Source organism: Lissotriton helveticus, chromosome 2_1 (assembly GCF_964261635.1).
Source record: "Lissotriton helveticus chromosome 2_1, aLisHel1.1, whole genome shotgun sequence".
NCBI lineage: Eukaryota > Metazoa > Chordata > Amphibia > Caudata > Salamandridae > Lissotriton > Lissotriton helveticus.
Genome location: NC_136059.1, coordinates 363,613,671 through 363,635,822, shown reverse-complemented (window position 1 = coordinate 363,635,822; position 22,152 = coordinate 363,613,671). Strand labels below are relative to the sequence as shown.

Below are 22,152 nucleotides of genomic sequence, written 5' to 3'. Positions count from 1 at the left end.
AAGGCCACAGGATTGATATAATCTTCTTCAATCCGATTTTGTGCTGCGCGTCCACCTAAACTCCTGAGGAATTCTTTATTTATACAAGATTATGCAGAAATATCATATAAACAGGGCCACTGGAGCCAAATAGCAGCGCTCCTAGATGTCGGATCATGTTTGGACCAATTCTGTAGCATAGAAAAAGCTAATTATACAACATAAGTCAGTAAAGTTAGTTTGTGGTGTGCTTTCTTTGGTACGATTGCCTAGATAAGCTGTCATTTAGACACAGGGCTGTATTCATCAGACATAACAGAGTCTTAAGATTTACTGAACTTTTATTTATTTATTTATAAAGGAGTTTTATAGAATGTTACAAGTCTCCTTTAAGAACAGATTTCGCATATAAAGTTTGGTTTCCAATCTTGTTCCAACTTCCTGCAGTAAAAGAAACTTTAATTCTGAACATTCTATGTACGCTTTAAAATGGGTCTCTTGGGTATCATTCTGGAAGGTATTTTGTTCGCATAAACGAGGCAATGTGCACTCCACTATATAAGAGCCGGCCCTGCAGTAGAGCATGTCAGTAAAACTTGTATCTGAATGTTCCACTAAGAGAGATTTTAAAGTAAAGACCTCAAACACTATAAATACACCGAAAGCGTTTTGAGGTTGTAAATTCTGCACAGAGAGCAGAAACATAGATAGAACAATAAAACAAGACCTTTAAAGCATTCATTAAAAATATAGATTGCAGAAAGTGAAATCACGACATTACTTCAATGTTTGTATTTAACTGGAATGGAATTTCTGTATACATCCGATTCTCATCCTCTTAATCTCAGGTATTTAAGTGATCCGAACTTCTAATGCCTGTTGAAAAGACTATTTAATTTTTTCATTTCATGTTCAATATCTGTTTTCTACTAAAGGATAAATACAAAACATTGTCCCAATCTTTCAGAGCCTCTATTAGATATAATAATCTAATTAGGATAGGGGTCTGCACCGTTTTAAAGGGTAAGTAAAGAGATGGACAGTCGAATTGTACGAAATCTTTATCCCAGGATTTTGAGAGCGGTTTTATATTTCACATACAGTAGTTTTGTTAGATATTATCTATTTTGAATAAGAAATATCTTATTCACAGAAGAGCAGATTTGAGGATGGGTTTTGTGGCAAATGTAGTAAATTCCTAAGAATGCAGACTTTGTCTTTAGTGTGCAATCTCGTAATCCCAGTGGCCTTTTATATTATGAAGCATAAATCCTAATAATATTCTAACACTAAATTTTGCATGAACTCCACTTGTTTTAATCATGTTTTATGTATACATTTGGATGAGAAGTTGTACAAGCGAGAGGCCATTTTAGTTATAAGTACACATTAGAAAACGTCACCTTTCACCCTCTACACAGAAACGCCCAAAATCATAAATATCATGAACTTCACGTTTGCCCTTCCCAAGTCATCAAGCACTGTAAACTCCGCACCACTCATATTATGATGTACCTCTTCTGTGCATCTAGCAATGACTCCACTATCCTCAGACTACAAAAAAAAGCTATTTATTCACTCATAAAGAAACACATGCTCATCACAGTGCGACCCTTTTTTTCTTAGTCAAGCCTCTAGAAAAATGGCAATCATGGTCCAGACCAAGATAATAACAAGAGACTACAATGTTAGAGACCACACTAGGGAAGATCATGCTGTGAGATGTTACAATACACCTTTCAAACAAGGTAGAGGTTACGCACTCCGCAGTTGATAATGTGATTAAGTTGTGTTGTTGAAGTGGTGCCTAAGCGCGATGACAGAGACAATAACACTTTTCTCTTGCAAAGGGAAAATAACTGGATTACATTTCGGCAATCCTCAAAACCACTGGGTTTAAATGAACGTATGGAATTTTTGTGTTACCTGTGAAGTGATGAATTATCTGCATTTCTTGATATTTGCTTCTTATATGCTGTTTGCATTTTTCATGTACTGGTTTATACGTGGGCTGTATTGATCTGTTTAGTTTTTCTGTTTACTTTTCATCTTTCAAACACACCGTTACAAGATGGCCACCACCATACGTGTCCTCTTTCTATGTTTACATCTGTAGCTTACTTTCACCCTTTACTATTTCTTTTATACAAACACGTTTTAGTGTAATGATAGCGGTACGGTGTGGACACGCTGTTCGTTTCTGAACCTTCAAGTAAGTTTTACTCACTTGTCGCTAGCACATTTATTTAACTGACCGCACTTTCGCACACGGTATATCCCGTTTTATTCATCTGGGCTCAAGCTATCTCTTTAACCTCGGTACTATTTTTGGGTTCACGCTCTTTCTTTAACCTTGTTATTATTTTCGTTAAACTTTATTTTTTGGCAATCACGAGTTTGATATACAATCCAATACGCTTTTGTTTCTCAAGCTAACTTTGAGCCACTTGCATTTTCTGACATTCGTTTGTTATATTTGGGGTAAACATGACACACTCATGGTTTCTTTCAGTTCACAATTTTCAGGGACTATCAACTTTTCTTCCATTTCAGAACGCTCGATAATTGGGTTTTTTGCTATCTGTTTTTTGTAATCACATTCATGGTTTCTGATACTATTATGGTTCAACTCTCAATGATTTTGCAGCATGTGATTTATTGTTTATTCTTGAAATGTGTTTGTGCAATGAGACACTTGAAAAGATCCTACATATATTTTTTCTATATTATTTTCAGACCACCCCTGACGAAGGACTTTATTAGTCCGAAATGCATTGGGTGAACTCTCAATGGTATTTTTGAACATCTTGGGAAGTTTAAGGATGTTAAATTAGCAACTTGCTACATGATATACACAAGTTCCTGTGAAAAAAAAAGGAATAAAGTACTATGGAAAACATGATTCCTTGAAATTTGATTATACGCTTCAAGACGTCTTCACGTCCTAATTGGTTGTGCTCAGGAAGACGACGCTCATTCCAAGTGTCGCAACCTTTTTCACAATACACCTTTCGAAATATCAGTGTAGGAAACTCCAGATTTTATGGTCGCACTATAGTATTGCTTAGGACATTAACTCACAACATTGCTAACAAGAATTTGCAATGCAATAGGTTTCGCATTTGAGATATTTTAAGCTATTGGCATTGTAAATGATAATGCCTTTTATTTATCTGTTTTGATAATAAACATATAAATATAAGGAATTGTCATTTACAATGACAATAGCTCAAACTCTTGCAAATGCAAAGCGGCTGCCATTGTCCCGGGATGCTTGGAAAATGAAAGCATGCATGGTGCGCTGAATGTTGCAGGAAAGCATGTCGTGCCTGCAGTAGGAGAAACTTGTGCTTGCAGACTAAATAAGACATACCGTATAAAAATAGAAGTAAAAGGACCAGTCCTCATGGGAGATTACAAATGAAAAAAAAGGAGGTACTAAGGAGGGATTAACAAGCCTATTAACAAATTAGAAGCCAGCATTTATGAAGGACAATGCCACAAGCCAATAAAAAATATGGGCAGAAATTAGGCAGCGCTTCAAGTCCCTACTCGAATACAGCATGCCTCGCAGAGCAGCATATGCGCTGCCCAGTCTCGACCTAAAAATCAGATCTAAGTCATTGCATAGGCTTCATCTCTGGAAACAACATTATAATATCCTTTTCCACAGGCCATTTAAAAAACGTAATAAAAGTCAGACACAGTGCCATAACCTATAGTTATACACAGACAACTGGATTCATTGCTTGCCATCTGCTATTCAACAAAGATACCTTTATCCCCAAAGAGACGTTAAGTTCTTGAGGATTTCAAACATACAACAATCTTTACACTGGCACCCTTAAAAATATATTGCGATGCTTACAAAAAAAGCACAGACTTCATTGGTGAGAACTAAAGGCGTCATTAAACCACCACTTTCTCAGCTTGGGTGGGAGTGGAAGATGTCAACAATATTTAGATGTTTTTTGCTCCTTTAAATTTGATTGGAGACTGCGATATCGAAGAAGGATGGATAGAGGATGAATAGATGGATAGGTTGAAATGCAGAGATAGATAAGCGGGGAGGATGGAGGAATGGATGGAGAGGGATGGATGGAGGGACAAAAGGAGAGGAGAGTAGATGGCAGATGGATGGAGAAAGGATGAAAGCAGAGAAGTATGAATGTATGGGAAGAAAAGAAAAGAAAGTGACGATCCAAATAAGGGAGGTAAGATGAATGAATGGATGGATGATGAATGAAAAATGTACGAAGGAAAAAGACAAGGATGCAGACATCGAATAATGGATACAAATTAAGATGAACAGAAAGTCGGATGAGTCTACGGAAAAGACAAAGATGAATGAATGAATAGATGCATGAGCGGATGAAAAAAAGTCCAGAAATGATGGTAAAAGGGAATGAAGTCAAGAAGGAAAAAGAAAGAAAGGACAGGGAGAAGAAAGGACAAAAGACTGTCAGAAGCAGAAACATTAAAAATCTTAAATGTCATGAACTTCTGGTTTGCCCTTCCTAAGTCATCAAGCAGTGTGTACTCCGCTTCACTCATATTCTGACGAGTCTCTTCTGTACATCCAGCTATAACACTCCCATCCTTGACTACTAAAAAACTCTTTATTCACCTAAGAAACAAGGGAGGAAGCAAATTTAGGAATTGTAGAATTCCCTTGGTGGAGCAGGCACATACCTGAACTTTTCTCACCCCTACACTCGGAGCCATTTGGGACATGGTTCCCCTTGGTAGGAACATACATCAAAATAGCTGGATTATCCCTATCCGAAAAGATCTCATTCGACTTCCCACATCAGCCACGGACACTTTCACAACAGCTTTGCATAAAACATTGTAAAGATGTCTACCTTGCCACCTGGAAAAACTGTATTCAACCGTAAGAAACATTGATGCTAGTTTATAACTAACATGAACCTCACAGGGTAGAGAGACATGCTTTCATCAATAATTCTAAACCTTCAGCTAAAATATTTGGAAGAGCATTTTCTACACACTGGACGGGAGAACAAAACGACATAATCTTTGGTAAACTCCACCTATCCCGGCCATCCCAAGGAACTCAGTAGGACTAAAAAGTCAAGGAACCAATTAAAGCATTGCAATTAATACCATAATAACAGTAATACAATCATTATATTCATATGAAGACAATAGGCAATAATGTCCGTAACAATAGGAAATAATCGTCCCAATGGTCTGATACCGAAAGGATTGCTTAATGTAACTGCTATTACTTTAATGCGACCCCCAATTGTGCTTTACATGGTGATCTAAATATGATAATCAAAAGTGAAGCAGCAAAGTGGATGGTATTGGCGATTATCTGAGAGGTGCAGAACAAAGCTCTTATTCAATGCAAACACAGTGGCCGAAAGAATACTTTTCAAATCATTTCAATTAAAGAAGCAGTTACAGAATTGTTTAAAAGAAGTCAAGTGCCCTACTCACCATTATAATGACATCACATGTTTCAGAGGTTGCCACGTCCCTATCAGAGCTCTGTTTGCACCTACTTTGTGCTTTGAAATTGACTTAGAGTTGAGCCATTTTTTAAAAATTCAAATTAACGCTCAATTGAGTGTTCGCTAACTGCTCAAATGGGTGGGTTAGTTGGGATTAACCAACTTCTAAAGCCATTTAAGATTTGGACACTTTTGTCAGTTAATCTATTTTAGACTTCATAATTAGATTGAGGAACTGATTAAATAAATGAGGGTGGATGGCAAAGAGGAGAGGAAAGGAGAGTAGGAAAGGACAGGGGAGATCATTTTTAAACAGTACAATTTATTGTATAATTAACTACAACGGTAACATTTCAATGCTGTTTGTGATATTTTAAGCTCCGATATCATTAGTAATGTGATAAAAGAGTTAAGGTTTTTAATTGTGTTGGTGTGTTTATGTGTTCTTATTAGCGTCAAATTGTCAATTATTTTTAGTATATATGTGTAAATGACTACATGTCCGTGTTAGGTTTTGGGAAAAGAAGATTTATTTTAGACAAAATTAAGGTTACGATGCAAAAACCCAGTTTAGCAAAATGTGGCAGTAAGGTAGCTGTAAGGTTCAGTTTTTGCGGGGCTGGATTTAGCTGGAAATTTCAGGCATTTTGGCTTAAGCACTCAAAACACTCCTTTCTAAGGGGTGCACCATCAATGAGACTTGGCTATTGCCATACTACTGAAACCTGGCCGCATGATTATTCATGAATGTAAACCTTGTTATATCCGTGCTGCAAGCTTACCAGAGAATGCAAGCATTCAGGAGTAGATGGCGAACTCCTCACACACAGTCAGGTAGCATGTTGCTTGATGCTGTGCTCAACACGTGGTCCTCGATGCTAAGAATCCATTGGTGTTTTGCACTCACGGTCACCTGGAGAGGTAATTCGCTAGCCGTGCAACTTTATAAATAAATAAATTGTGTGAGAAGCGTGGTAATGGGACTAGAGTTCAGTGTGAGAAAGTTGGGTTTTTGTTTTTTCATGTGTCAAGCCCAAGTCGACAGCATGAGTTTTAGCATAGACGCCAAGACATGCCTTATAAACTGCCATTTCAAGATGTTGGTCTGTCCAGAGAATTCTATCTAAGGTTTCCAGTCAAAGATGAAGTAGAGTTTTTAGGTCTCGCCTGGCGAAAGCAGCGCATGCGCTGCTCTCGCTATTGCGAGCACCTTTTGGAATCAATCCTTCCGAGGACTTTAATGCACGCGTCTGCATGGACAAACATGGCTGCTCTCGCCATTTGTCCATAGCAAACAGCATGCGCATGTCCGTAGGGACTGTGGACAGTCCCACGCCATTTTGTTGCCATAGCACCGAAAATGCCGCTTCGCGTGTGCTTTTATTTTTGCTGTCCTGCAGTTCCCCCGGGGCACAAGCAGGCATCCGCTTCTGGCTTTTTGCTGAGATCAGCTTGTTGTCTGTCAGCTGCCAAAGAAAGCACTCCCTTTCCTTTCACAGTTGATTCTTTCAAATCGTAAGCATTTTCTACCATCCTTATACTATGTCGAATTAATAAGAATACAATTTTTTTCTTTGAGAATTGTGACGTTAGAAGGTTTACTTTTGAAGAGACTATTCGAATTATTGATGTTATATTGTTCCACCAGAGGGCCTCGGGCAGGAAAAAACGATTGACGTCGGCCCGTCTAGCTAAAAATATATAATTTCCTGACATCTATCGAACACAGGTTCAAAGTACTGTAACTGCTGCTCATGATGCACACTTGTATTTATAGTAGAGAAAATAAGCATACTTGTATTTATATTTGAGAAAATAACGCTAAAGACGCGCGTCTGCTTTTTGGCATCTCTTGTGCTTTAAAACTCTGGTTGATGCCCCCTTCCTTCCGTTCAAAGGCCGAGAACACGTCTGGCTGATCGGTTCACACTCCTCTTGTTCTCTTTTCTTATTGTCTGCTACTCTGAAGCATTCCCCAAATATAGACGCAATCCTCCCGGCCCTGGTGCCTTCCCAGCAGGCAGGGCTCTGTGCAGACCCTTCATGCTATTTTTACCCACCCTCCTTTCGCAGCCTTCAGCCCTGGCCTTATTTGGAGGCAGCTTCGACTGAACCAAGATGCAGTATCAGAGCGCACATGCGCCGTGGTGCAGGTCCGTCCATTGAAGCTGGGAGAAGAGGGGTTTGAGGGACAGGGGTTTGCACTAGGGATATCTCCGGGCCTGTGTAATTTCCGGTTGTTTGTGCTAATCTTCATAATCTGGGTTTGATGCTACAGCGCCCCCGGGTTCAGTGCATTTGATGACTTCCTATTCTCACAGCTTTCTAATAAGGCAAAGTTCGAAGATAGCCTGTGAGCCGGGTTGACAATGTAAACCGGAGCGTGGCCCTCTGTCGGCAGTCAGAAGAATTGCAGTCTTTAGTCTGAAGGAAATCTCCAATGAGGCCATAGTATAGAAGAGATGGCAAATCCGGCATAACCATAATGCATTTGTGTAAGCATAGAACTGTCGCAGCAGCAAAAGTCTGTTATCGATAATTATTGGACATTGATTTTGAAACTGTTTTGTGACATAAGAGCTGGTTCTTTTGGTTGTACCCAAGGACTTAGAATTCGGCCGCTCTAACTGTAACATGTAAGACAAACATGTACGCTCCGTGTAAGGCCCTAGATGCTATTCAGACTAAATAGGTCTTAGTTGCACTGTGTGTGGTGCTAATGAAGGTATTCTAGTTTAATTTTTGAAAGGTCTCCTGTATGTAATGGAGATCTGATAATTTAGTACACAAACAGGTTACTTAATCAGATCAAGATGTTACTATATAGTTTTGTAAAATCTTCCCAAATTAGAATATGAATGTTTAATCTCAATAGAAATGATTGTACACGAAACGTGAATCCAGTAAAACGTCTGTGCTCTTCTGAAAATGAAATGCGCTTACATTTCCTGTAGTCCCGAGCTCTGCTCCCCTCTAGCGCCACTAAATGTGCTTACATTTCCCATAGTCCCCCGGGCTCTATGTGACGATGTAACCCCCATTGAAGGCCTCTATTAGCCGTCCGTGGCATCGCAGTCTTTAGTCTCCGTTGAACTCGATTAGGGACTTTGAAAACAAGCACTGGTAAATTCAGCTTACACATATTGCATTGTAAGCACCGAACCGCCAGCAGTGTAAACAAGCATTGGCATAGCCAATATGTCTCACCTTTGGGACCTTATAAGTGTTTAGCCATGCAACGATTGATGTTGTAGCACCAAGGATATTGTGCTGCATAACTAACTACTTATAAGGTCCCAAAGGCGAGACCTATTGGCTATGCCAATGCTTGTTTCTTGTGGTCAGTTCCTGTTTGAATCTTAAGTAAGGAGGCGTTTAAAAGGGATAATTGCAACACATTTATCACCTTATTTTGTGTTGTGTTCTTCGCTCCCTTGGTAATAAATTTGTCTTTGATTTGTAGTTCTTGCAGTTGGAACTTTTACTGCATCTACTTCTGAATAGTCTTGTTGGCTCTTTCCTCTGAGAAATGCAGCGAGAGATGATGCTGTGGAATGTGGTGTGCTTGGGGGTGTTCTGTGCTGCATTGGTTGGTTGCAGGTAGAAGGAGAAGCTGGAGTGACAGAATGCCAGTTAGTGGTTTGGGTGTTCGTACCATCTTGATTTGATATGTCTAACTGGAACCAAGAAGTTATTTATTTACTGCTCCTTCAAGGTGGCTTCACATCTCACGCACACAGTATTAAACCCTAAAACCTCATGTGCAAGGGGAAGGGCTGTTGAACTTCAGGGCGCAAGAGTATTAGTGTGTCACATTGACATATTTAACAAAGGCTGTTCAGGTTAGCTAGTAGACTTAAGAGGACTCAAAGGTGGTGTGCGGAAAAATAAGTAATAATATTCTGGTAAAGTGTGAACTGATAACCTGGATGAGCAGAAGTACTATACTGAGAATTTGAAGAAAGTAATGACCTGTTGGGGTACAGAAACATACAGCTTCGTAGCAGTTAATTTGTGATTCTTTAAAGTTTTGCTATAGGTAGACCAATCTATAAACAAGTGGTATAGGCCGTTGCCTAGTAAGCCCCTGCTGAGGGGTATTACTGCTCATGTGGAACTGTCCGTCAGAGCCAGACCATGGAGACAGAGCAGGCAAACTGAGAGTAGCTGTGCCTACCTCTGTCTGTACAGTGCTGACATTATTGAGGGGACAGTGTCCCCTTCACAACACAGAGTGGACATCTAATTAGCAAGGTATTATTCTGCTTATTATGACTGGTGACAATTCCCTTTGTGGGCAGACTGCATGCTATGTTATTTAGTAGTATAGAAGTCAGAAAGAGCTGTCACTTCAAGTGACCATTTTGCCTAATCGCCTGCACATCTTTGCGATATTCATTTGTTACGTTCATAATCCAAACACTGAACCTCTGCAGAATTATTTTAATAAAAGACAGTAGGTTTAGTACTTAAAAGAATTTACAGTAGGGCAGGCATCCCGCAAGCGCAATGGAAGCCTTCGTGCAGACGACAGATGACTTCGTGCTCCCCTTAAAGTGAAAACTTTTCACTAACAAGTATTTTTGGGTGGAAAAATAATTCCCAATACGGCCATAAGGAATGTATATGTAGGGTATCAGACACATGATTTTGAAGCATGAATCCTTTTCTGGATTCACATGCTGGACATTATTCTGCCATCTAGTGATTGCGTCCGGAATAGTGTTTTTCTTTTTTTCTTGCTTGGGGCGTCGTTGACTACCATTTGGTGCTAGGTCCATCCCTTGTGTGACGTCAGACGGCACCCTGGAAGTTCCTTTGTGTGGTAGCCATCTTCAGATCCTTTTTTCCGCTGTTGGGTCTGGTAGCAAAGGGAGACACTCCGAAGATTTGGATGAAATCCCTGAAGAAATCACAGAGTTTGAGTAAAAAAAACATTGATCATCGACACCAAAGACACGGGAGATGGAGAAGGACCTCCGGACACCTTATTTCCGTCGGGAGACCCCGACGGAGCAACTACGCAGATTGATCAACAGAGGGCGAGGTAGGGGCCATGGGAAATACCCCTTTTAAATTTGCTTAAAGTGCCAACACAAGTTTGCACAGCGCAAGTTTGCACAGCGCAACCTCTGCCTGCCGAGGGAGCGCAAGGATAAGGACTGCAAGGTCTGCGCGGTGTTCGTGTCGAAGACACTCAAGCTATGCCGACAGCAGAGGGAAGACCACTACGCACCCATGCTCCAAAGCCAGAAATAGCCTTCATTGAGGGACTTGGGCCTCTCAAGCGACGAGGACGACCAGGGAGTATCTGCAGAATCGACCCACGAGGGATCAGACATCAAAATCCTCGAAGGAGATGCCAAGAAGAGGCGCACCGCAAAGTAGGTGACAGAGAAAAAGACGGACAAGGTAAGAAACCCTGAACCATAGGAAACCAAGGGCCACGAGAAAAGAAGGTGCAAAAGGCAGCTCAGGCGTTGAAGAAAATGACGACCGAGGGTCAGCAGTGACCAAAAAAAAAACACGGATCTCACCCCAGGAATACCAACAAGGGAAGATTGTCTAAATCAACGAAGGCAATCGCCGAACGAGAGTCCACGAAGGGAAAGACCACAGCCTCGGAGCCAGAAGCCACCACACCCAAGAAGAGGATCTCCCCGGCCTCAGATGTCGAAAGGGCCCTCGAGGTGGAGAAAAAGAAAAGACGCCTCGAAGCAGAACTAGCGGCACTCCTTCAATGAAAAAAGCAGTTTAACAAAGCGCTGAAGACATTCCAAATTCCCACGAAACCCACTGGTGCCGCCAAAAATGCCAAAGAAGAGGAAGTGATCCTCGAAGCTCCAGCAACCCCCGAACTGCACGAGGAAACCATCGAAGACGAACTCGGCGCCCCAGAAGAAGAGGAAGCCTAGGGGACTTTCAAGAATGAATGGAACAACCTTGACACACAAAGCCCAGAAGAGGTGGTCTGTAGCTATGCCCCAAAGGCTTCGCCACCAGACGGCATTGCCTTCTACAACAGCCTCATCAACAGAGTAGCTGATACCTTTGGGTCCCCTTAGAGGAGGAGAAAGTAGATTCCTGTTTCCTCCTAGAGACTTTGCCACCATCCACCAAAGGGACACAATGGACCAGGGCAAGGAGGTTTTCAAGGAGCCTGCCTCAGCAAAGGGGGTAACCCCAAGGGTGGAAAATAAAATACAAGCCATCCACTAAAGACCCAAAATACATTCTGGGAAACACAGTGCTAGATTCTATCATTGTCACCACGACAAGAAGAAGAGGCAATGCCCACTGGCCAACTCCAGAGAGAGAAACCAAAATAATGGACATGGTAGGGAGATCGAGAGAGAAAGAAGCAGCAACGCAATTGCACATTGCATCTCCAATGCTCTTGTTAACAAGTATGGCCACCAACAATGGGATGACATCAAGGAAATGATGAACAAGCTCCCAGAAGAAGATAAAAAGAGGGCAATATCTATCATACAAGAGGGAAATAACATAGCTGGCACCTGCATGAAATCAGCCCTAGGCGCTGCCGATACAGCCAGCAGACAAATGTGCACAGGCACTACGTTGAGAAGGTACCCCTGGCTCAGAATTTCAGGCTTCAAACAAGAGGTACAAACCTTAATAATCAACAGGCCCTTCACAGGAGACGCCCTGTTTGGAAGTGAAGCGGATGAATCAGCAAATAAAAAGGACAATGATGCTGCCAGAGATATGGGAGCCCTACAACAGAGGAGCACCTTCAAAAGAGGAGGTTTTAACACCAGAAGACCCGCAGGTAGAGGAGTCTTCTCAACAGATCAATAACAACATCAATCTCAAGGCAGTGGGCAGCAATCAAACCAGCATTCCGGATACCAAGGCTGGCAACAGCAGCCAAGGCAGTCATCTCAGGGCAGATGAAGAGGCAGGGGACAACCCTCAAGAGGAGGAGGAGCAAACTCCAAGTGACTTGTCCACAACAAAAGACCCCCCCCCCACAACACCAGTGGGATGCAGAATAGCACACCACCTACTGCAATGGAAATACATCACCACAGACAATTGGATTTTAAACGTGGTACGCCACAGCTATTGTATAGAACTAACAAACAACCCCCACCAAACGCACCAAAAAAGAAGTTACAAGGAACAGAACTCTTACAATTAAGACAAGAAATAAAGGATCTCCTGCAAAAACAAGCAATAGAGAAAGTACCAAAGAGGGAACACTTCAAAGGAAACTATTCACCTTACTTCTTAGTACCAAATCAAAACCTCACGCTAAGACCCATCTTAGACCTCAGATTCATAGACAAATTCATTCGCACACAGCACTTCAAGATGGCAACACTGCAGGAGGTAATCCCACAGCTACAAAAGGGGGATTTCATGGCAACAATAGATCTAAAGGATGCCTATCTCAACAGCCCCATGAACCAAGCTCACAAGAATTACCTCAGGTTCTTCTACGAGAACGCTCACTACCAATTCAAAGTTCTGCCTTTTGGGATAAAATCGGCACCAAGAGTCTTCACAAAGTGCCTAGCAACGGTGGCCGCATCCCTAAGAAGGAGAGGGATACAAGTCTATCCCTACCTAGGCAGCTGGTTTGTGAAAGCAAATTCAAAACAGAGATGTTACACTCACATCAATCAAGTGATCACAACACTGCAAAAAAAGGGGTTTCTATAAACCACAAGAAATCATCCACAAGGCCAGGACAAGAAAAAACCTTCTTAGGAGCAAGATTAAACTCCAAAGTTGCATAGGCATACCCAAGTCAAAGAAGAATACAAACAATCAAACAAGAAACTCACCTTTACCAGAAGGGCAAGCCTCTGATAGTGAGGACAGTCATGAAGCTCATGGGCATGATAGCATCATGAATTCCCCTCATCACTCCTTCATGCCTCCACATGCACCATCTGCAAGAGTGGCTATGCAGCAGTTGGTCTCAAACAACATCAGGGAGTTAGAATATCTAGTGGTTGTAACAGAAAGGATTCAAAGAGAGATACAATAGTGGGCATCCAAGTACATAACACTAGACAGACCTTTCAGGACAGAAACTCCCTCTGTGACCATTTCAACAGATGCATGCCACAAGGGATGGGGAGCACATTCAGGAAACCTGAAAGTATGGGGTCAATGTAACAATATAAAGCACATCAACTTCCTAGAGATGAAGACAGTGTTCTAGGCACTAAAGGCATTCCAAGCACATATTGGAAGGAAGACAGTATTATTACAAATGGACAACACCATGACTATGTTTTACCTAAAAAAAAACGAGAGAAATGAAATCATTCACCCTGAGCAAACTAGCTCAAGAAATATTGAAATGGGCCAATTCAAGCAAAATCAGCCTACACACAATTAACCTGCCAGGGAAAGACAACACAGAAGCGGACCAACTCAGCACACAAAACAGCAGTTTGCGCGACAAATGTCAACCTGCTGCTAAAATAATATGGCAATCTCACACACTACCTTAGCTGGCATCAACACTCAAAACATTTGTTTCTAAGCTTAAGCATTGCACATATACACTCTATAAAGACTTCGTGCCTTTCATGCTTGGCAGACAGTTAGGCCTGGCTTGAAGAAGGGCACAAAGTCACACAGGATTCAAATATGTTCTCCATGTCCTGTAACCTGAAAAAACGGACAATTGAGATAGACTCCACTGGGCTCAGAAGCAAAACGGCTGTTTTTGGTAACAATTAATTCTGTTGCATCATTTGCCATATTCAAATATTTAGATGGGGTTAACAAACAGCATGGTGTCCTAATCCCTTTTCTTTCCATTTGACACTATGTTATGTTAGTAGAGATTTGTACAGCACTGAATTGCCATCAGAGCTGCGCTGTTGGTTACCTTCATGCCCATGCCGTGTGGATTCTGTCCTAGACCAGAGTCTGTTTTCAGTCTGAGTAGTATTCTCAGTCGCATGACTATATTTATATTATCATATCAAAACCACTAAGGGAGGGTAGAGGCAAAAGGAGGTAGACTCGTCCTCCAAACTGAAATCCAGTAACCAAAGAAAAGTCCCTTCTGCTAGAGAAGAATGGAGATGCAAGCTCCTTGTAGGACGGGAAAAGAAAATGTTCTTTTAAATAACCCCCACCCACCAGGGTTGCCCCGTGGTGGCATGCTTCATCATAGGGTTCATCCCTGACCTTCTACAGACTGGGGCATGCTACTACCTGCATAGACGCGGGAACACTTCACAAACAAATGTTCCTATACACCTATTTGGAATAATGGAGTGGGTTACTTATATATACAAAAAAGGTTTTAAAATATCTAACTAGTGGGAAAAATAATTATTACACACCATAATGTGTGTGCATAATCACCATAATTTATGTGCATAATCAGCAATATTAGTTAAAATGTTATGATTTAAATTACAACTCCTTTTTACTCGTATGGTTTGAAAACAATTTGCTTGAAAGTTTTCTTCACAATGTGAAGAAAATGAATGAAGTTATCTTATTAATGGGTTTGAGTTTCTTTTGATTTTGGGAGCTTTATTTCAATGATAAAAACCTCCCCATTAAACACCTTTCAAATTAATAGTCCTCTCTTCCTGTCTACTTATTTCCCATCTGGCATTCTCCTTTCTCCTTATTTTGTATTACATTTGAAAAAGATTTTCGCTTGTTTGGAATGGAAGACATTCTCTGTTGGTCCTTTATCTGTTTTCTCTTCCTCTCATAATCATACCTGTATCTTCTCCCTCCCATAATTCCGCATGTTTCTTTTGTAGCTTTGGTTTTTATTACTTTTTATAAATTGTTTCTCGCACCACTTGGTAACAAAAGTGTTTTTTCAAACAAAACGATTCAAACAATTGTCCAGATGCATTTAGATGCTGTGCTCAGGCTTTTAATGGGATTAGCTGGATAAAGCGTAAAGGTGATCTCAATCATATATTGATCATTAACCAAGCTCGATGATGATCATTGTTGTCAAGCAGTAAAACTACATTTTATAATTTTATTTTGCAGCGAATATGCCTGACCACTATCCAGATCGACTTGATGATGTGATGGAATATATCCAAGATACCATTAAGAGACTGAAGAGATCATCGGACAGACAAACTCAAACTCTTTCAAAAAGGGAGCGGAGTCGACAAAAGGTAGCAGCAAATATGGATAATTACTCTAAAAAGACAGGAAAAGACAGAAGGCGAAAGAACAAGGGTTGTGTTTTAAAGGAAATCCATTTAAACGTGACTGACCTGGATCTGGGATATGAAACCAAAGAGGAGCTTATCTTTCGGTACTGCAGTGGGACCTGCAATGCTCCAGAGACCACGTATGACCAAATCTTAAAAAATTTAACTAGAAAGAAAAAGTTTGCAAATGACAAAGTGAAACAGGCTTGTTGCAGACCCATCGCCTTTGATGATGACCTTGCATTTTTAGATGATAACTTGGTTTATCACACACTACGGCAACATTCCGCAAGAAGATGTGGATGTGTCTGACTGGTTAATATCACAACAATACAGTGAGTAGTTCCATTCCTGCGAGTAGTGCAAAGAGAGGGATCAGGTTCCCAGGAAAAAGGCTTCTGAGGAGGGAGAAGAGGACCAAGGGCGATGGAATGCAGTCGACAAGGGAGCCTCCAGGGGAGAAATAGCCAGCGACAGAGCCACGGATAGGACAGGAGTCACAAAGAGTTGTTTATGGCTGGACTGGCAGCATTGATGGATGGGTGGATGTGCTTTAACCATTTCGTTGGGCATGGTTAACCAAAGAGGATGGTGAGATCAGTTTATAGGCTTGAACACAACCAACTATGTATTGTATTTTGAGCATTTTGTTTCAACCACTTTTTGCCATTACAATAAGAATTGCTACTGGTGTGATTTAACGTAACAACATTTAAAATCATAGGGTTCTTTCTATTTGAAGATGGCCTTTGGAAACATACAGAAGAGTGTCTTTTACTTTAATAAGCACATCAAAATTTAAACAAGACACACTTGCCTTAACTGTTTAATTTATGGCGGGATGAAGAGAAGGACAACGGTAAAGTGTTTGGGGTAATTGTTCGAAGTCTTGCAGATAATGTTTTAAAGTACTGAGATCTCACTGGACTGTTGCCCTTCACGAGACATTGTGGTTTTAAGCATTGTGTGTAGTGGGGAGTTAGTGTATCCTGCTGCACAACACACAAGGCATTTCTTCTGGTTTACAAAAAAAGACTAATTTCTCTTGCATAACAGTACATCTATGATTGGTCATTGCGACCAAAACTTGACTATTTGATGCCATGCATCCATTCAGATTCATAAATATATAATAGATATTTATTGAGATTTAAGTTATTGTTATTTATTATAGTCCAATTATGAACCTTTTCTCTTTTCTTATTTATTAAAGACTTTCTTCAAAGGTGCCAAAGTGGAACATGTTCGCAAGAGTTAAGCTGGGAACAAGAATCCAAGTGTTAACATTTACAAAAAACAAAAGAATCACTCACTTTACCTTTTTAAACAAAAACTACTTTGCTATTGCATATCAATAAAATGTATGTAAGGTTGATTAAGGACGTCCCAGGATGCATATTTAGTAACAGTATTTCCTAAACCTGATAATTTGTTTCCAATCTCTATTCTGGCTAGCACATTGCAGTGTGTTGTAGCGATGTGTTATTAACATACACTGGCATATTATTGATGACTTTTCATTATTATGACTAATCTATAAAACGTTCTGTCTAAAATATTCAGGACATTTCTAAATGATTACAGAAATGAAACAAAACTTTGTAAAACATGATTTGAGAGTAGCAAATTCAACACAATACTTCATGATCCACTTGGCACACATGTATTACTCATCCACTAAGAACCATTCTTTCTACACAAGGTGGGTAGAGTTTCTTTGTAAGAGAAGGAAGTGCACAAAGGATATTAACGCTTTGCAATTGGCTCAACATAGATAGCCTTCTTTCTGCTGCTGGGAAATGGTTAATGCGAGTAACAAAGCGGACCTAGACTATCAGCCACACCATCAATTTAAAATTTCTGCTAAGTATTAAGTCCTGCAAAAATATTTCTCCATTCTGTTTGTGAATTGTTAATGCTAGTTCCTGGATATTATTAGTTTTCAAGGAAAGAATTTCCAGTATTCTTAAACAAAGCCCCACTCATAATTTCCATTGTACTTATAGTAAACTGGCACTGTAAAATGTTAGCCCTGGGCATATTAGCAAGAGCTAGTTTGTGCAATAACGTTTGCAATATTAGAAGATTGTTAACATGCATTTCTTGAAGTATCCCTTTTATTAGTAACTTTTTCACAAAGTGGATGGTCATCAATTTCCATCAGCCTTTCAAGAGCAAAATAATAGGGTCCTACACCAGTTTAAATGGTTTTAATTCAAATTGGTGCATTGGTAATAAACCCTTTATTGCTGCTTCACTGGTTGTGGACTCCCTGCCCAAAGAAATGTGCACCATGCCATCAACAGGCTTATTAATTAACTATATGTTCCCTAAAGCAAGAGGGTAAAGTTTGTGATTTTCCCAACTGTATCAAAGAAAATAGTCATACTTCTCTACAGGTTTTACTTCACATGTCTCCGTCATTTTGTGTCATTCAACCAAAGTTCTCTACAGACTTTATTTTTGTACAATATTCATTTTATAACTTTTTACAAAATAAAACTCATTTCTATCATCATCTGCATTGTCTTTTTCTATGACACACAGCCTTCTAACATATTTACTTACATACAATGATGTGTGGTGGTTTAATCAACTAATTTGCATGTTGTGAGATACAGATTTGAATCCTGGAAGAGCACTTTCTTCTTTAATTCCTATAAGGTTCCTAAAATAAGGACCATTGAGTTGGGTAATATTAACACATGCATCCTAAGGCAGTATGAAACCACATGAATGTGGAGCAAGTAGATAACCAATAACAATACAAGGAACTGTTCACCTGTTATTAAAAAACCTACAAAAATGAACCATAATCACAACAATGCTATCTTGAGCACTTAAGTGCGAACACGGTCAAGCTGGAGATAAATACAAAAAAATAGGATGTTTTGATTTAGAAATGTTGACAAGGCATTGTTATACCATTAACATTCCAGCTGTTGCCCAACTTATGTCCTCCTATATGAGCAATAAGTGTTTCAAGCATTCCAGCAGACCTAGACTGCTAGGAAATATGAGAATACGAGGCTAATGGAGGTGCACCAGGTAAAGGAAGTCTAATTAGATGTCTTTGTCGAAAGTTCTTTATTTTTCAAATTTAATTTCTTTGTGTTTACACAGAAAGTCCAGCCAATGCGTTTCGTTCCACAAAACACTTGGAACTTCATTAGGGCTGAAAAACAATATATAAAAACACATCAATAACACAGCACAAGAATCAAAATCAATTTATATAAATACATCAAGACACGGCACAAGACACCACCAATTAAAGCAAGAATAACTGTTAGGAAAATTGAAACATTACTAACCACACCAAAAAAACACTTTTGTAAGTAAACACATAGATAAATGGAATAACATAAAATAAAAGACACAAAAATAAACAACAAACAGAGGGAAACATGTTTTGGATACATACAATAATAATTAGCTAGGATTATTAATACATTTTTTTATTTTAATTTTCATACAATCCCCAGTGACTTAAAACACATAACTGGCTCAAATGTAGAGAAGATTCTCAATCTCCTCATATACCTCATGTTGTGAGTGGTCACAGCCAAGGTCTTACCAGTTTGAACTTAAATTTAATGCCCATAACAGGAGCAAAGGGAATTCCCTAAGCAAAAGTAACAATCCACACAAAGGAACAGAAAAGTCAAAAACAATTATGAATATGCTTATAAAGAGAAACCAAAAAAAACTGGTAAACTCAAGGCCACAGCCATCAGAGGTGTTGAGGGGAGAGTAAAATTAATTTCAAATAAACACCAGTGGCACCAAGTTTAGACGCCTTAACTCCAAGACCAATTTGCTCTTATGTCTCACCTTAAATGTCTTGATACGATCAAAGATATTCACAAATTCATGAGACACAAAGGCTCCAGCTCAGATTTGTTGGAGATAGAAAATGTACAAAGGGCATCAGGGTGCCCACGTTAAATACCTGATAGAAAAAATATTCAGTCATCACCGGTGTTATAAGGAAAGCTGTATCACTCCAAGTCAATATTACATGTGTATATGGTGAAGAAGTTCCCCAGGCACCAAAAAATGAGCATCAAATGGTCTGCAGCTACTATATGAATGTGTAGTGTATACACGCCTCATAACGATATCACCATTAAGTTGTATTTCATGCCACCCAAATTGTCTTCCTTTCATATTGTAGTTTCCAAAAAGTCTATCCCATTCCGTAAGCAAACTCTAATCCATGTGGCCCTTGTTGCAAGTGAAATAGTCCTGCTTGAAAATGCATAATGCTCATGATACCTCACAAGCTTGATAGGTGGGTCGCAGTGATACAGGAAGATGTATATAAAAGATCGGTTGACTTAACAAAGAAACTCGGTCTGAAAAAACATTCGTGCACATGCACAGCGTTAACCATTCTGTAATAATGAAGCAGTGTTCGGGAACCTATTCCCCCTATTCATAAAGAATTAAGGGAAAAAGAGGGAGAAATCAAAATTAAGAGCCCAGGCTTGACCTAAGTCCCTCGTTCTGCTTCCAAATAATATATATATATTACGCACTGGCCAACAGACGCCTATATTTCGTTTACTGCATTACGTATATCTGGGAAGGCATTGACCATTTCGAGTGGCACCTCAGAGTCTGCCCCTCCAAATTAATTAACGCGTACCGGCATAAAACTCATATTGCTAGTTATGCCAACAAAGCCATAGCCCCCCTCCAGAAGCCCCATCAAGAGCATAAATTTCCAAGACCAAAAATTCATCCAACACTCAGCTTGCTAAGTAGGATCACAGTATGTGTTATGCGGTCTGTCTTCTGAAAAAGCGTGCCCAACCACCTCTTATTTAAATACCCCATCCTGCTCCAGGTTGTTCAGAGTTAGGAATCAGTACTCCGGATATTGTGATGACATACCGGTAAAACCCAAACGTATGTTATGTCTATGTCCTGTACATAAATCGGCCATTACAAAAGATAGACCACGAATAACACGCAATTGTACCTGACTACTATCATATTGCAATTCTCTTATTATCAAACCAAAACAACACATAACCATTATACTGATAGAATAAAATTTTGAATTACCAGCAAATCCCTGATATATCGGCCATAGTATAAATAAGTATGGCATGAAAAGTTGTGGCCATCTTAGAATGTTCAAACTAGGTATTAATATTATACTGAAAGGGTAAATTGCTGAATTGCCAGTAAATCCCTAACATCACGGCCATAGCGTGAATATCATTAATCATGGTTAGAAGAGTTGTCAGCCATCTCGAAAAGTCCAAAATAAGTTTTACTAACCAAAGACTCACCCCTGGTGTTAATGGATTGCCCTTGTCACCGTATTAATCATTCATAAATCTACCTTGTTACATTCCCATGCCAAAATCACTTGGCATGGTATGGAGAATTGTGGGCCTTCTTAAAGTGTCCAAAGTAAATATTACTAATATACAACTCCCCCCTTTTGGTATTTAAATGTAATTGCCCTCGTCACTGTATTTATCATTCCTAAATATCTTATTAAAGTCACAGGTGAGTAGTAAATATCGGATACGAAGAGCAAAAACCAAGTCATTGGAGAACTCATGGTATCGCTGCCACGGGTCAAAATAGGTTTTTGCATGGTATTGGTCGGGAAAATTGTCAGCCATGTTGAAATATCTAATTAGAATGTAACCAGTCCCGACACCTCACTGTCAGTTGCGAAGGATAACATCTAGGCACTTAAAGTCACGATACTGACATAGGGAATAGCCAAAATCAAACAATTAATCAAAAAGAGTCGTCATTATTTGATAGAAAGATCAAGGATTAAGTTATTAGCAAATAAATAGCATTACAGCCACGGCTCACAAGATTTGCATAGCACGGTCGGGGAAGATATCGGCCATATTAAAATATCTCATTTAAATGTAACCAGTTGCAACACCTTCCTGTCAGCTACACACGGTAACCACCAAGGCATTAAAATAGGAATGCTAGGAAATATGACACTAGTGAACCTAACCATCAGATTCAAGTAATAGTACTTCAAGATTTATATTAAGGTCTAGCTTGACAGTGCAGCTGTCATCATACCTGATGTGATCAACAGAAAAGAGACTTAAGAAGCAGTACTGAGAGAGAGGCTTTGCTTCATCCAAATGTAGATTTCCTTGACTTTAGATTTTGATTGGACAGAGGTTGATTGCTTCCACTGAGATTTTTGCCCTGTGTGCAAGCTTATGCTCAATACAGCAAAACTAATTTGGTTATGGTGACAAACCAATGATCGAAGTTATAGGACTGATCTGTTTATAATGAAAAGTAACGACAATATGTAGAAGGCCTGGCTTGTGTGTTGTGAAAAGCATAGGTTAAAGCCAGTAGGCCTTTAAAGGCAGATTGTCATTACACTGTGTTAAAAACTTGTAGACTTTATTATGCTACATTGACTGACAGATCATCACAGCAGGCAAAGGTTTTGGTGTGATGATCTCCAGTAACAAACCCTGGGGGTAGAACATTTGCAC

The 22,152-nt window shown here is 39.8% G+C and overlaps 1 protein-coding gene across 1 annotated transcript in view; it reads left to right on the top strand.

Moving 5' to 3' along the window:
• GDNF (glial cell derived neurotrophic factor) overlaps window positions 1–18,164 on the top strand; it is an 83,198-nt gene extending 65,034 nt beyond the window's left edge. The window contains exon 3 of the mRNA XM_078674978.1: window positions 15,474–18,164. Coding sequence (XP_078531104.1) covers window positions 15,474–15,958 — 485 coding nt within the window. The 3' untranslated portion in view covers window positions 15,959–18,164. The remainder of the gene's footprint in view (window positions 1–15,473) is intronic.
• The last annotated feature ends 3,988 nt before the right edge of the window (window positions 18,165–22,152 follow it).